The following is a 17,285-nucleotide window of genomic DNA, read 5'->3' as shown; positions in this document are numbered from 1 at the left end:
GATAGCAGGAATGTTAGAAGAAGATAGACTGGGTCAGTGAGTTTAGAAGAATAGGTGGGTATCTCATAAAGACCTGTAAAAGTCTTACAAGAATAGACAAGCCTGATGACTTGACAGTCCAGAATGATGGGTTCACAAACATAGGATACTGGGTATGCTACTGAAAACTTAAATCAGGAATTAAAGTCTTCACCCAGACATGGAGAGTCTGTACATGAAGAAATACCAATTATTCTCTGTTACAAAAGTGGAGGCCAAGTCAGTAAATCTATAAAGGAGGGAACAAAATATACTGTATTACTCAATATGAAATAGATTAACAGATAAGTAGAAAGTTACGAACAGGATTCTGAAGTGGATGATTAACCATGATCATATTGAATAGTCGAGCAGGTCCAAACGGTTGAATCGCCTGCTCTAGGTCCTATTGTCTGTTTCAATGAGCAAGCATAATACTTTCACTGTTCAAAACATCAAGGCAGTTTCCATTTAATGTCATAACGATTCATAACCAGCATTGATCCCACATTTCCTGTTTGAGTGATACAAAACTGGAATAATTGTTGGAACACAAGCCATACAAGAAAATTCGAATGCAAGCCGTACAGGAAAACCGTTCACCAGTTAAAAAAAATATTCTGACTGTTTGAATTAAAATATATTTAAGAAAATAAAGCAGATAAGTTGAGACAATATACCTTACGTATTATGCTGTAGAATAAAGTAACATATACCTGGCAATAAAACAAACTACTCCACCCACCAAAATCAGGTAATGTTATTCAGATAATATGACACCTCCACTTTATGATACATGCTAAATGTTATATATTGCTACTAATTGAAATCACCAGAATGGACTCAATTATTCTTTTACCATTAAATGTTTGCTCTAAGGAAAATGTTGGGGAACAATTATGCTGAATAGTGTTCAGTGTTAGCATATTGTAATATATATTACTGAGAGGAATCAGAATAGTACAATAATATAAATTGAGTCAAATTGCATGAAAAGTTGGAACATTCAGTCTGAAGCTGGTACAAATTCAGAAGGTCTAATCTTCATGACCGTGGACTTTAGTGAATACCACCACCCATGCCAGGTGTACCATATAATCCCATCATCCGTCTTTGCGTTGAAAGGCCCTTTATTGTAGTGATGTCCATTCAAGTTCGCGGAGTGACATCTGTAAAAGCAACATATTACAACTTTTAAGGAAACTGGAAAACTAAAAGGTTATGAATAATACTGATGTAATGCAGTCAACTTAAATTAAGAACCTGTAAATGCAGTGCAAGATTGCATCCAAATATTCCTTATTTTGAAGTCTATTTATAATGCAAATAGTTTGTATTGAGGTGCTCTTTGTAAAATTAAATAACTGGGCACCAACTGCAAGGTTTGTGTAATAGTATGTAACACCAGCAATGATTCTGTTTTCATCTATTCTGTGCCATCATTTGTTTCTCTCTTCCTCTTTTACTATGAATGCTGTAACCTTTCTTTGTTTCTCACTCACAGCTGACCGAGGAAGGTGTCTCACTTGCTGCTTCTGAGGGTAGGCCCCTGCGTTTAGGTGGTCTCTCTCTCCCGAGGTGCTGTTGCAGTATGATACCAAAGTTCTGGGTCAATGATTTATGAATAGGACTGCAACTCATTTAGACTCTTTCAGGTTTGTGTTTTATGTTCTCTGTTTTCTCCCATTCTTTCTTGCTGTTTGCATGATTTATTTGTAGTTTTTTTTGGATGGGGTGGGGGTTGATATTTTTCTTTGAATGGCCACCATGGTTTTCTTTCTTTCCTGGCTGTCTGGAGAAGATGAATCCCAGAGTTGTATACTGCATACGTACTTGATAATAAATGTAGGTCAAACCTTAAATCTTGTTATATTATTTGACAAACATTCTTAAATTTTACATCCCTCTTTTTGATGAAGCTGTGAATGCTGATGATCAGGATATAAATTGTGCTTCACGAAGTCTGAAGTTAGAGTTAAATGGAGGGAAGGATTTGACGAGAAGTAAGACTATTTAGTGATATGAGGTGATTTCATGAAACAACAGGGCTGTTGAATATTTAGAACTAAAATCAAATCTAATGTGTACCTGTTACAGAATTGTCAAGATCAGCTTCAGTTTCACTGTTGAGAACACCATTAATCAAGTTCATCCAGGACACAATATGCCTCATGATAAAGATAGCCGGGCTGATGAAATTACTCAGCCTCATTCCCAGCATACCAGCTCCACCCCCCTCCCCAATGCCTTCAGCTATATTTAGGTCACATAAAGCATGTAAGCATGTTTCAAATATATCTCGATAGCAGGGTGCAGTCTAGACAATAATTTGATATATTTTAGCCTTGGTTAATATTCTATCATTTATGCACCTGTAATCCACTTGAACTATATAGCATAACTCCATCAGCCTTTTGAAAAGTCTGGTCCACCAACTCATTGATAATTATCTGCTTTATTTACTTATTTCATTAAAGTATGGGAGGGAATGACACAAACAAGTTAGCAGTTATTGCCCTTCATTGATGGAACTGAGGACATTGAGAGGCAACCACAGAGTGCATGATTGTAATCAGTAAGGTCAGAGCAAGAAGATTAGCCTTCCACAAAAGATATTATCAACTTGTTTAGATTTTCTAACAATCCTACAGTCTCCATGGTCATTTTCTGGTGCCAGTCTCAAATTGACAGATGTATTAAATTCAGTTTCATTGTCTCCTACAGTGGAACTTACACTAACTGGAGAAGATTTTTTCAAGTAAAAAAATTGCAGATGCTAGAAAGTTTAAAAAAGACAGAGAATTCTGAAACTGGTCTGCATTTCAGGCCACATCTGTGGACAGTACAACAGAGTTACATTTTTGCATTTTAATGAAAGGCCAACAGCCTCAAACCTTAACTGCACAGATGTTGATTCACATGATGAGTAGTTCCAGTTGCTCTGTTTACTTATACAAAATGATGTTTACTTATATGAAATGAGAACTAGAAAGACAAACTTAATAAAAATAATGTTGTGTCCAAAATGATCCCAGGGAAGTATCTAACTTGATTTTTTTTGGCAAATTTGCAAGGATCCAGCACAGCTGTTCAACACTTGTATGCCTTGGAGACATTGCTCAGATGACTAGATTCCCAGAATTTGGTGATAATCTGAGAAACTGGCTGTCAGAGTGGGGTCTCAGCCTGAAACGTCAACTATACTCTTTTCCATAGATGCTGCCTGGCCTGCTGAGTTCCTCCAGCATTTTGTGTGTGTTGCTATCAAACATGCTGTCAGGTCTTTGGATGCAATCTAGTCAGCAGCCACTGTTGATTAGTAATTTCAAGTACGTTTCAAAGAAAACCTGCTAGGCTCTACAGCATTCCTAAAATTCACTACCTATTGTCCCCTACAGCCTCCCCCATTGCCTTCCTTTGCATACCTGAACTTCATTGTAAGGCAAGACAGCCAAGAATGAGAAAACCCCTCAGAGCCACATTACCTGCAGCTCACTCAAGCAACTGTAGTGAGATCCAAGAAGATTTCTGGGTTTTGACACTGGTCTCTTGGCTCAGGGCTCTCCAAGTGCAATGCAATTCCCAAATCCAACTTTAATTCCAAAGTTTTATCTCACAGTCACTGAATTTTTAGTCCAGTATCAGGAACACAAGGTTATCATTTATGACAAATACCAGTCTTTTCTACTGTTTTGATAATACTTTCACATACTGCATTTGTAAACATCAGAAAATATACAAATGTACAAACTCCTCAAAGTCTGTTACGATATCAATGGATTTACATTGTACAGATTGTCTGGAAAGTTCCAAAATAAGTCTCTTTTAGTGGGCTGCACTGTGTTTTTTTGGTGCTAAATTTGCTTTTATTCAGTTATTGGTGAATCTAATAATGTTGAGTGACATTAGGGAAAACAGCTTGCATCACATCACGAAGTGATGTAACAAATTGGCTCAAAATTTTCATCAAAACAATTCCCATGGAATCTCAGTGTTTAGCTTCAATTTCCTAATTTGAGCAAATTTGAAGCAAGCTCTTCAAGTGGCTCGCCTATCAGCTACAGTTTTCAAGTATAACAGTTTCCAAAACATATAGTGATTTAATACAAAGTATGAATTTATCTGCATTAGTATCTTGTAGAATTACTGGTAGCATTTAATGAAAATCTCAAACTAGCATGAAAGTAACATATCCTATTAATTTAATATTGTGTTAAATATATTGCTACATGCATTCTAATGCTTCAATTGCAGTTATATGGCAGTTATGTGAATCATTGTACACTCATCCCAGACATGTTTACATTCTTTCAGAATTTTTTTTCTCTTTGAAGTTCCCTGACCAATGTTACATTTTGGAGGATCTACATTTATTAATTTTAAAGGGAGTTTAAAAGCTGAATGCGCAGCATTTCCTTATATCAAAAGCAATAAAGCAATGCCTGATAATGCCGTAGCCAGGGCAATTATGTTTTGTCTTTGAACTTTAGACGAAAGTAGTTTAAGGATAGCTTTTTCTGTTCACCAGAGGCTTTCAAAAACAAGCAAAAAATTATTTCCTTGGGTATTGTAAACAACCTCTGCAATAGTATCTAACGTTTTTCTTTGGTATCTCACTGAATTTGGTTCTTTCTCTTGGTTATTTTATCAATTTGAATAAAATTGTAGCTGGTATTTGATGCACAGATGTTCAGTTTCTCTTTGTAGTTTAGGTAGATCAAATTACTTAGTTCAAGTCCACTAAATACTTGGTAGCTCATAAATGAAACTGAAAAAAAATCTCAACAATGGGCAATGGAGGAACTCGGGTGTGTTTTTTCCCCCAAAAAAATATTAGGAGTGCAGAGCACATTCCAATGCTACATCCAACATAGATGCAAAATTTCAGTTTCTAGATTGTTCTGATACCGAGCCAAGCATGGAACACACATATATTCTATTTTATTACATGTCTTTAGATTTAAATTAGATTTTCACCATCCGCAATTTTTAAAATCTTAAATCAGCAGCTTAAATCCTCATGATACAGAATCTCTGGGACAAATTACATTTATTTCATTGCAGATTATGCTGTAAACATTTACAAGGAAAGAACGACCCCTCGAGCATGCAGTTTTCTACTTCAATTGCAGAGTGACTGAAGCATTAGGTTTCTGCAAGTAAAGCTAAGTAAGCTACGTTGGATGTAAATTACCCTCCTAAAGAGCAGCAGACATGAACCCTTGCAAATTTAGATCGGATACTAAAGTTGAAAATAAATGAAGGTCTTTATTTTGTAAAACAAAGTAATTTCTCCAGTACCTGTTAAACCACCATCCACCCTTGTCTTCTTTTGCACAGTTGCCATGGTAACGGTCATTATCTCTGTCCTTTGTGCTGAATTTCATGCCATTATGGTTGGCCCACCATTGCACTTCAGGGTGATAAGTGCCACTCAGTGAATCCCCTGCAGATCCACTGTAGGCACCAAAGCTTAAAACATATGAATTCTGTGCAAAACAAAAGAATGTATTTTCTGCATTAAAATGCTCTTCCAAAACAAGTTCTGAGGGAAAGAATGAGATGAAGCTCAAATGACTACCATTCAAATCCCTGCGATGCATGATGCAGTGTTGTGGAATGTATCAAATCCAGGATTTTGTTGATAGTAAATATTTATCCTGGTTAATAAAATACCATTTGGCAGTTCACAAGGGGAACAGCTAAAATTTGAGAATGTACAGGAATTGGAATCACAGGATTGCAGACCTCTCAAGATGTTTGTGGAGCTCTGGAAGATTATGAGGAAAGGAAGAAGCAAGACCATGGAGAGATTTGAAAGCAAGGAGGAAAACTTTAACTGTGAGACTTTGCTTAACTGAGAACTGATCAAGCCAGAAAATGTGGAGGTGTTGGGTGACACACCCAAAATGCTGTTGGAACGCAGCAGGCCAGACAGCATCCATAGGAAAAAGCACAGTTGACGTTTCTGGCTGAGACCCTTCATCAGGACTAACTGAAAGAAGAGATAGTAAGAGATTTGAAAGTGGGGGGGGGGGAAGACCCAAAATTATAGGAGAAGACAGGAGGGGGACGGATAGAGCTAAGAGCTGGGAAGTTGATTGGCAAAAGGGATACAAGGCTGGAGAAGGAAGAGGATCATGGGCCGGGAGGCCTAGGGAGAGAGAAAGGGGGAGGGGTACGCCAGAGGAAGATGGAGAGCAGGCAGGGAGTTATTGTGAGAGGGACAGAGAGAGAAAAGAGAGAGAGAGAGAGAGAGAGAGAGAGAAAAGGAAAAAATAAAAAATAATAAATAAATATAGCAACAACACCTTATATTCCGTCTGGGTAGCCTCCAATCTGATGGCATGAACACTGACTTCTCTAACTTCCATCAACTCCTCCATCCCTTATTTATTTATTATTCTTTATTTTTTCCTTTTTTCCTCTCTCTGTCCTTCTCACAATAACTCCTTGCCTGCTCACCATCTTCCTCTGGTGCTCCCCTCCCCCTTTCTTTCTCCCTAGGCCTCCCGTCCCATGATCCTCTCCCTTCTCCAGCCTCGTATCCCTTTTGCCAATCAACTTTCCAGCTCTTGGCTCCATCCCTCCCCCTCCTGTCTTCTCCTATCATTTTGGATCTTCCCCCTCCCCCTCCCACTTTCAAATCTCTTACTAGCTCTTCTTTCAGTTAGTCCTGACGAAGGGTCTTGGCCCGAAACGTCGACTGTACCTCTTCCTATAGATGCTGTCTGGCCTGCTGAGTTCCACCAGCATTTCCTGTGTGTTGCTTGAATTTCTAGCATCTGCAGATTTCCTCGTGTTTGAGGTGTTGGGTGAATAGGACGTAATGTGGCTAATGACATGTGCAGCTGAGTTTTCAATTAATTGAAATTTTCAGTGGGTAGAATGGGGGTGGGGGTTGTGGGTTGGGTTGTGGAAGTTGGTGGGCAACCAGGATACATTAGAGTTATTACATCTGGTAGTTCTGAAAACATGGGCAAGTCTTGCATTACTAGATGAGTTAAGGCAGGGATAAAGTTGGCCGGTGCCATGTAGGTGGAACTGATCAGTTTTACTAATATCACAGATGAGGTCTAAAGCTTAACTAGAGGTTAAACATTACACTAAGGCTACAAAGAGTCTGATGCATTTTCAAATGATTCAGACGGAGAGAAGGAGTTCCTGTCTGGAAATCAAGTTTATAAGCAACCAGAAATCATGCTTTTGGCCCTAACAATTTTAGGTGAAGGAAATGTATGCTCCTATTGTTGAAAATCAGACCAACCGTTTGGCTGTGTAGTGGGGGGGGGGGGGAGTAAGAGTTGTGGTTTGAGGTAAAGTAAGGTACCAAGAGCAGTAATGTGAAAATTGACATTGTGTTTTGTTGTGACGTTGTCAAGAAGCAGCATGCAAGCAGGATGTAAGTCAGAGCTGAGACAGCTCTTTGGGAACACTCCAGATAATATGTGAAGCCTTTACTGCTGATTCACTGATTACTATTTGATAGATAAAATTGCACTGGACTAATGCAGGCAGAGTTTGATATGCTCCGTCAACTGATTGCAAAAGATGACGAGAGTGTCTTCAACGTCACAGCAGGAATTGGGAGATTCAAATAACATGCAAGGATAAAGATTAGCTTTACCTGTCACATGTACATCAAAGCATACAGTAAAATGCATCACTTGCTTCAAATCACACCAGTGAAGTTTGTGCTGAGCGGCTTGAAATTGTTGCCACACTAACACAGCATGCCCACAACTCACTAAACCTAACCTTATGCCTTTGGAACGTGGAAGGAAACTGCAGCACCCGGAGGAAGCCCAGTGCTCACAGGGAGAACATGCCATCTCCTTACAAGAATTGAATGCCGATCACACAACAGGAACTGTAAAGTGTTGCTCTAAGCAATCACGCTGTCCTGAGACACTTTGCTTTGCATGCCACCTATAAATTGAATCAGGAGGTCAAAGGCTGTAATATATTCAAGCATAGAGGATAGAAAGCCTTTCGGGATGACGCTGATGTCCAGAACAAAGACCAGGCGATGAACACATGAAATCCAGTCAATAACTAGTATAACATATAACAAGATAACTTTTTATCTGTACAGGTCTCATTACATTTAATCTCCTGATCAAGAATAATATGATTCCCATGTTGAGGAAAATGGTTTTCCGAGACTGACTGCTTTTCATAAAGCTGTTAGCCCAAGGGTTGGCCAATATTGATGACTATTTTAATTATAAAATATATATTTTATAATTAAAATATATACTTATATGCTACAAATATCTCATAGGCAACTCTAAACAGCTTGGCAACAAAGAATTTGAGTCTTATTCTGAAAGAATATTGCTCGTTTGCTTATGTAAGCCGAATATAATATTTTCAAAGTGCTTTTACCATCCCAATCATTTGTTATCCTCACCTCTTCATTTTGAACTTTGAAATGTTTATATTGTGCATACTGTTTTTCACCTTCCCAGTCAGTGAGGTCAATTTTCACTGTGTAGTCTCCTGGTGGAAAGAAGAAAGAAAATATAATTTTTTCTTCTATCCTTACGAAGTTTGACTGTATAATAAAAACTTAGTAATCTTAAGCAAGATAGTCAAGTTTGAAATTCAAACACTGGGGAAATATAAGTACTGAAGAGGGGTTAGTTTAATCTGAAACCTTGAGTGATTATAAATAATAAATATATTAAAATAATCGATCATAGATTCTCCCTCAAACCTAATTGGTAAATATAAAAAGGAAGGAATTTACACTTTGGAGCTTTGGGATGAGGTGTGGGTGGAGATGAACCGTACTTGTCAGTAAGCAGCTTGCTTTACTTTCAGTAGCCTGTTTCTCAGTGAACATTTAACTCAACTAGTCTATGAACATATTCCAGATTTCCCAATCAATCATGCAATACTGATGAATGCAATACACCGGTACAGGAATGGATAGGGATAAAAGGTTGTACTACGTCAGAGCACTGACACGATGAAAGGATCTCTATAGATGGCATACAAAACAAAGTCTTTCACTGTACCTCAATACATGTGACAATAATAAACCGATTTACCAAATATGGGCAAAAAAGATTAGCTTTGATAAATAACTTGGTCAGCAAGGCCAAGGTGGGCTGTTCCCATACCACATTGTTCTACAACTTCAATACTGACGCACAACTGTTATTTCATTTTGAATATTGCAAGGTAAGGTGCATATTTGATAAACTTGGGAGTTACCCAGACTAGCTAGGGCCTCTCTCAGATTCGGTGGTGTCATGCTTGATGTCCTGCAGGGGCCATCAAAAGGTACAGAGCTATCATATTCTCTGCTGGTAAGAATAAGAAACCTGCAGCAGAGCAGATCACCTGCCTGGATCTGTCCCCTCCACAGTTCTTGGCGAAGCTGGGTCTCCAGGAGCAAGCAAAATGCTTACACACATTATTCTCCTTGTTTTAAATTCTGAAGACAGTACATTTCTTTTCTATTCTATTAAGAAAGCTCTAAAAAAAATTAAAGCAGTTCTTTTAATCTTAAATATCAATTTATATTTCAATTAGAAAATGATGCGGCTCATAATAATCAAACACGCTGGAATGTTTACCTTGAGATGTCAAAAAATGCAAGTTGTCATTTCCAATCCAATATTCTCCATTGACTGATTGGAAGTTTCCAAATCCTTGTTTATAATCAGACCAGACCCTGTGAAAACATGGGGAATTAACTACATCTAACTTATTTATTAAAAGTAAGACTAGATACTCTAAAAAACGATAGTGGAAAGGGCTAAGTTGTAACGGAAATGTAGATACAATTCTCAGCTAGGGTTATTTCAAAAGAGGGTTTATAGTCATGTTAAAAATATACTTTCTATGGATAATGAACCAAACCTAGATGAACCGTGAAAAACATAACTAAAAATCAAACAGTGCGTTCAGCTGCTGAAAAGGTCAGGGTGTAACAAGGAGATAATGTCATCTGAACTGTCTGTGGCAATCTTGAATGTCTTCAACCCAGCAAGCGAGTGAACTACATTATTAATTATGTGTACATCTATTATTAATTACGCCTACTATATCCATAATTCATTAGATAAGAAAAATTGACATCTGAATTAACTGTATTCAAAGTAAAGGTATTTGACTTCAAATTCTTGATCTTGGGATTATAAATTGAAGTTTTGTCAGGGTGCAGAATTTTGGAAAAGGATGCAACTCAAATGGTATTTTGGGCTGTTAACATTGATCCTTCAAATTCTGCTAAGAGCTTTCATGTGGATAGCCAAGCAGTGATATCTTAACAGTAACTTCATCCAATGGGAATGACAAATAATATCAAAAGAAAATACAGAAGTCAAGATTAAACAAGTCAAGAATAACTGCAGAACAATCCAATCCATTTGGATTAAAAGGAAATGTCAGCATTCAATAAAAATTAATAATTAACAAATATAGTGTAGCAATGTGCTACACACAGCACTACAATAATGACACGTAGTCAGTGAATTGGGTTGCGATAAAAAAGATTTATTCAAACTTCGTGGCTCCTTTAAAGCCTTCCCGTTCCCATCCTCCCTGGGCGGGACTGCTGTGGGGAAAACATATTCACAGACCCATTTCCGCTTTCCCCCTGCTGGTGAAGATAGCCTGGCGCCCTTTTTGGGGCCGACCTCTCTGCCGGCGTGCGCTGGTTCGTGTGTGCTAGAAAGTGGGTCGCCACATAACCCTCCCCCGCCCCCAGAACCGGCGATACCTCCCCCAATGTCCACAGTCTGGATCGGCCTCTGTTTGGGAGGTCTGCCCCCGTGCCGCGGTGCCTGAGCCTGGACCGGCTGCGCCAAGTCCACATGGGCCGGTTTGAGTCGGTCCACCGTGAAAACCTCCTCTCTCCCCCCAATGTCCAGCACGAACGTGGACCCGTTGTTCCTGATCACCTTAAACGGCCCCTCGTAGGGCCGCTGTAGCGGTGCCCGGTGTCCGCCCCGTCGTACAAAAAGAAACTTACAGTTCTGCAGGTCTTTGGGTACGCAGGTCGGGCTCTGTCCATGCTGTGAAGTGAGTATTGGGGCCAGGTTACCGAGCCTCTCCCGTAGTCTGTCCAAGGACTGCTGTGGGTTCTTCCTCTTGCCCCCTTGGGGCTGGTATGAACTCTCCTGGGACTACCAGGGGTGCGCCGTACACCAACTCGGCCGACGAGGTGTGCAGATCCTCCTTGGACGCCGTGCGGATTCCGAGCAGGACCCAGGGAAGCTCGTCCACCCAGTTAGGCCCTTCCAGGCGGGCCATGAGTGCCGACTTCAGGTGACAGTGGAAACGCTCCACTAGTCCATTCGACTGTGGGTGGTAGGCAGTTGTGTGGTGTAGCTGTGATCCTAAAAGACTGGCCATAGCTGAATACAGGCTGGAGGTGAACTGGGCGCCCCTGTCAGAGGTAATGTGGGCCGATACCCCGAAGCGTGCTACCCAGGTTGCGATCAGTGCTTGGGCGCAGGATTCGGAGGTGGTGTTGGTGAGCGGGAGTGCCTCTGGCCATCTGGTGAACCGGTCTATCATAGTTAGGAGGTACTGCGCTCCTCGCCACACTGGCAGGGGCCCCACGATATCCACATGGATGTGGTCGAACCTCCGGCAGGGGGGTTTGAACTGCTGCGGCGGAGCCTTGGTGTGCCGCTGCACCTTGGCCGTTTGGCACTGCATGCACGTTTTGGCCCATTCACTGACCTGTTTACGCAGTCCATGCCACACGAACCTGTTGGCGACCAGCTGAATGGTTGTCCTGATGGAGGGGTGCGCTAAGTTGTGAATGGACTCGAAAACCCGCCAGCGCCAGGCTGCTGGGACGACGGGGCAGGGTTGGCCGGTAGCTACGTCACATAGTAGGGTCCTCTCACCTGGGCCTACGGGGAGGTCTTGGAGCTGCAAACCGGAGACTGCAGTCCTGTAACTGGGGATCTCAGCGTCTGCCTGCTGTGCCTCTGCCAGCGCTGCATAGTCCACCCCCTGGGACAGGGCCTGTATGGTAGGTCTGGATAGTGCGTCTGCCACGACGTTGTCCTTTCCCGAGACATGCCGGATGTCCGTCGTGTACTCGGAGATGTAGGACAGATGTCGCTGCTGGCGGGATGACCAGGGGTCGGACACCTTCATGAACGCAAAGGTAAGCGGTTTGTGGTCCGTGAATGCGGTGAGGGGCCTACCTTCTAAGAAGTACCTGAAATGCCGGATTGCCAGGTATAGTGCCAATAGCTCCCGGTCGAAAGCACTGTATTTGAGTTCAGGTGGTCATAGGTGTTTGCTGAAGAACGCCAGGGGTTGCCAGCGACCCTCAATGAGTTGTTCCAGCACTCCACCGACCGCTGTGTTGGATGCGTCCACCGTGAGGGCAGTAGGAATGTCCATTCTGGGGTGCACTAGCATCGCAGCGTTTGCCAAGGCTTATTTGGTTTTAACGAAAGCGGCCGTGGCCTCTGTGTCCCAGGTAATGTCCTTGCCCTTACTCGACATTAGAGTGAACAGGGGGCACATGATTTGGGCTGCTGAGGGGAGGAAACGGTGGAAATTCACCATACCCATGAATTCCTGCAGGCCTTTGGTTGTGTTGGATCGCGTCTACCTTAGCAGGCAGAAGGGTTGCCCCGTCTTTAGTAATCCTGTGGCCCAGGAAGTCGATGGTGTTGAGTCCGAACTGGCATTTGGCTGGGTTGATTGTAAGGCCGAATTCGCTCAGGCAGGAGTAGTGTTGACGGAGGTGGGACAGATGCTCCTGACAACTACTGCTGGCTATGAGGATGTCGTCCAAATAGATGAATGCAAAGTCCAGGTAGCATCCCACCACGTCCATTAGCTGCTGGAAAGTCTGTACGGCATTCTTTAAGCCGAACGGCATTCGGAGGAATTCGTAAAGGCTGAACGGGGTGATAAGTGTTGTTTTGGGGATGTCATCTGGATGTACCGGGATTTGATGGTATCCCTGGACAAGGTCTACCTTGGAAAAGATCCTTGCGCCGTGTAGGTTTGCTGTAAAGTCTTGAATGTGCGGCACAGGGTAGCGGTCTGGCATTGTAGCCTCATTCAGCCTGCAGTAATCGCCGCATGGTCTCCAGCCCCCGTTACCTTGGGTACCATGTGCAGGGGGGAGGCCCATGGGTTGTCAGACCGTCGTATGATCCCCAATTCCTCCATCTTCTTGAACTCCTCCTTCGCCAGTCGGAGCTTGTCCGGGGGAAGCCTTTGAGCACGGGCATGGAGGGGTGGTCCCTGGGTCGGGATGTGGTGCTGTACTCCGTGTCTGGGCATGGCTGCCGTGAACTGCAGTGTCAGTACTGATGGGAAATCCGCCAGGACCCTGGTGAATTCGTCGTCGGACAGCGTGATGGAGTCCAGGTGTGGGGCTGGCAACTTGGCTTCACCCAGGGAGAACGTTTGAAAAGTCTTGGCGTGGACTAGTCGCTTCCCTTGCAGGTCGACCAGCAGGCTGTGGGCTCGCAGGAAATCCACCCCCAGGAGTGGTTGGGCCACGGCGGCCAGTGTGAAGTCCGACATGAACCGGGTGGAGCTGAACTGTAGCCACACCGTGCAGGTGCCGTAGGTCTGTATTGTGCTGCCAATTGCGGTCCTCAGGGTGGGTCCCGGTTCTCTGTTGCGGGTGTTGTAACTCGTTGGAGGTAAGACGCTGATCTCCGCTCCGGTGTCGACCAAAAAGCGGCGTCCCAACTGCTTGTCCCAGACATACAGGAGGCTGTCCTGATGGCCAGCCGCCATAGCCATCAGCGGCGGCTGGCCCTGGCGTTTCCCGGGAATTTGCAGGGCGGCTTGCAGCGGTGGGCCTCTGTGCCCCACCGCTGGTGGTAGAAACACCATTGTTCGCTGGGCTCCTCTCTCCCGTTGCCGGGTTTTGTAGGCTCTGCTGCCGGACCTGGTCTGGTCTGCCATCGGGCACGCGGCTTGGTGATCTGTGCGACGGATGCCCCTCTCTCTTTCTTGGCATTCCACAGCACATCTGCTCGAGCCACCACCTCCTGGGGGTTGCTGAAATCTGCGTCGGACAGCAGCAGGCATACGTCCTCGGGCAGTTGCTCTAGGAACGCCTGCTCAAACATGAGGCAGGGTTTGTGTCCTTCAGTCAGGGCCAGCATCTCGTTCATTAATGCTGACGGCGGCCTGTCTCCCAAACCATCCAGGTGCAGTAAGCGGGCAGCTCGTTCGCGCCGTGAGAGTCCAAAAGTCCTTATGAGCAGGGCTTTGAATGCTGTGTATTTGCTGTCCTCCGGGGGCGACTGTATAAACTCCTCAACTTGTGCAGCAGTCTCCTGGTCGAGTGAGCTTAGCACGTAGTAGTAGCGAGTGGACTCCGAGGTTATCTGCCGAATGTGGAATTGTGCTTCTGCTTGTTCGAACCATAAGCGGAGTCACAGCGTCCAGAAGCTTGGCTGTTTTAACAAAACTGCGTGAATAGATGCGGCGTTGGTCATCTCTGGTCCAAATATCGTTTGGGCCATCGGGGTCACTAATTGTAGCGTTGTGCTACACACAGCGCTAGAATAATGTCATGTAGTCGGTGAGTTGGATTGAGATAAAAAAGATTTATTCAAACTTCGCGGCCTCCTTTAAAGCCTTCCCGTTCCCGCCCTCCCTGGGCGGGACTGCTGTGGGGAAAGCATATTCGCAGACCCTTCCCACACGCGGGATTTTCCCCCTGCTGATGAAGATAGCCTGGCGCCCTTTTTGGGGCCGGCCTCTCTGCTGGCGCGCGCCGGTTCGTGTGTGCTAGAAAGTGGGTCGCCACAATAGCAAACTTTCTGCCTATTTTTGGAGATTGTTTCAATACATTCAAAGTGCATTTGATGGATTTATATGAGAAATGAGTGAGCTGAATTCTAGTTAATACTAATAAGCATAATCAATTAGCAATAAGCAATTCCAGTTATCAGGAGAGACAGGGTCTGTTTTTCTTGGAGTGGAGGGGGCAAGATTGAACATATAACATAGAACATAGAAATTTACAGCACATTACAGGCCCTTCGGCCCACAATGTTGTGCCGACCATATAACCTACTACAGAAACTGCCTAGAATTTCCCTACCGCATAGCCCTCTATTTTTCTAAGCTCCATGTACCTATTTAAGAGGCTCTTTAAAGACCCTATTGTATTCGCCTCTACCACTGCTGCTGGCAGTGCATTCCACACTCCCACCACTCTCTGTGTGAAAAATTTACCCCTGACATCCCTTGATACCTATTTCCAAGCACTTTAAAACTCTGTCCCCTCATGTTAGCCATTTCAGCCCTGGGAAAAAGCCTCTGGTTATCCACACAATCAATGCCTTTCATCATCTTATACACCTCTATCAGGTCACCTCTCATCCTCCTTTGCTCCAAGGAGAAAAGGCCAAGTACACTCAACCTGTTCTCATAAGGTATGCCCTCCAATCCAGGCAACATCCTTGTAAATCTCCTCTGCACTCTCTCTATAGCATCCACATCCTTCCTGTAAGGAGGTGACCAGAACTGAACACAATACTCCAAGTGGGGCCTGAGCAAGGTCCTATATAGCTGTAACATTACCTCATGGATCATAAACTCACTCCGACGGTTGATGAATGCTAACATACCATACGTCTTCTTAACAACACTGTCAACCTACTCAGCAGCTTTGAGTGTCCTATGGACACGGACCCCAAGATCTCTCAGATCCTCCACATTGCCAAGAGTCTTACCATTTATCTTATATTCTGTCTTCAAATTGGACCTTCCAAAATGAACCACTTCACACTTATCTGGGTTGAACTCCATCTGCCACTTCTCAGCCCAGTTTTGCATCCTATCGATGTCCCGCTGTAACCTCTGAAAACCCTCCACACTATCCACAACACCTCCAACCTTTGTGTCATCAGCAAACTTACTAAGCCATCCCACCACTTCTTCATCCAGATCATTTATAAAAATCACGAAGAGAAGAGGTCCCAGAACAGATCGCTGAGGCACACCACTGGTCACCGACTTCCATGCAGAATATGAACCATATACAACCACCCTTTGCCTTCTGTTCCCCATGCAAGCTAATTCCGGATCCACAAAGCAAGGTCTCCTTGGATCCCATACCTCCTTACTTTCTGAAGCAGCCTTGCATGGGGAACCTTATTAAGTGCCTTACTGAAATCCATATACACTACATCCACTGCTCAACCTTCAACAATATGTTTAATTACATCCTCAAAAATTCAATTAGCTCGTAAGGCACGATCTGCCTTTGACAAAGCCATGCTGACTATCCCTAATCAGATTATGTCTCTCCAAATGTTCATAAATCCGGCCTCTCAGGATCTTCTCCAACAACTTGCCCACCACTGAAGTCAGACTCACTGGTCTATAATTTTCTGGGTTATCTCTACTGCCTTTCTTGAACAAGGGAACAATGTTTGCAACCCTCCAATCCTCCTCCCATCCCAATTGATGATGCAAAGATCATCGCAAGAGGCTCAGAAATCTCCTCCCTCACGTCCCACAGTAGCCTTGTGTATACCTCAACTGGTTTCGGTGACTTATCTAACTTAATGCTTTTCAAAAGCTCCAGCATATCCTCTTTCTTAATGTCTATATGCTCAAGCATTTCAGTCTGCTGCAAATCATCCCCAAAATTGTCAAGATCTTTTTCCCTGGTGAATACTGAAGCAAAGAATTCATTAAGTACCTCCGCTACCTCCTCTGACTCCATGTACACGTTTCCACTATCGCACCTGATTGGTCCTATTCTCACACGGCTCATCCTCTTGATCTTCACAAACTTGTAGAATGCCTTGCGGTTTTCTTTAATCCTGCTCACCAAGGCTTTCTCATGGCTCCTTCTGGCTCTCCTAATTTCATTCTTAAGCTCCTTCCTAGCAACTTTTAATTTTCTAGAGCTCCAACAGTACCTAGTTTCTTGAAACTTTTGTAAGCTTTTCTTTTCTTCTTAATTAGATTTTCTACATACTTTGTACACCATGGTTCTTTAACTCTACCATCCTTTCCCTGACTCAATGGAACATACCTATGCAGAACTCCATGCAAGTGTTCCCTGAACGTTTGCCACACTTCTGCCATGCATTTCCCTGAGAACATCTGATTCCAATTTATGCTTCCAAGTTCCTGCCTAAAAGCATATTTCCCCCTACCCCAGTTATATGTTTTCGCAATTGCCTGCTCCTATCCCTCTCCAGTGCTATGGCGAAGGAGATAGAGTTGTGTTCACTTCCTCCAAAATGTTCTCCCACTGAGAGATCTGACACCGGACCAGGTTCATTTCC

The 17,285-nt window shown here is 43.4% G+C and overlaps 1 protein-coding gene across 2 annotated transcripts in view; it reads right to left on the bottom strand.

Annotated features, from left to right (window-relative positions):
• Positions 1–440: 440 nt before the first annotated feature.
• The window catches only part of fgl1 (fibrinogen-like 1), a 102,787-nt gene continuing 85,942 nt past the window's right edge, over positions 441–17,285 (bottom strand). For both annotated transcript variants that reach the window (XM_063043040.1, XM_063043041.1), the window contains 4 exons: positions 9,606–9,703; positions 8,432–8,520; positions 5,320–5,507; positions 441–1,187 (listed from right to left, as the gene is read on the bottom strand). In XM_063043040.1, coding sequence (XP_062899110.1) covers positions 1,025–1,187; positions 5,320–5,507; positions 8,432–8,520; positions 9,606–9,703 — 538 coding nt within the window. In that variant the 3' untranslated portion in view covers positions 441–1,024. The remainder of the gene's footprint in view (positions 1,188–5,319; positions 5,508–8,431; positions 8,521–9,605; positions 9,704–17,285) is intronic.

Source organism: Mobula hypostoma, chromosome 3, assembly GCF_963921235.1.
Source record: "Mobula hypostoma chromosome 3, sMobHyp1.1, whole genome shotgun sequence".
In the NCBI taxonomy this organism is placed as follows: domain Eukaryota; kingdom Metazoa; phylum Chordata; class Chondrichthyes; order Myliobatiformes; family Myliobatidae; genus Mobula; species Mobula hypostoma.
The sequence above is the reverse complement of the archived record's forward strand: the minus strand, read 5'-3'. Positions and strand labels throughout refer to the sequence as shown.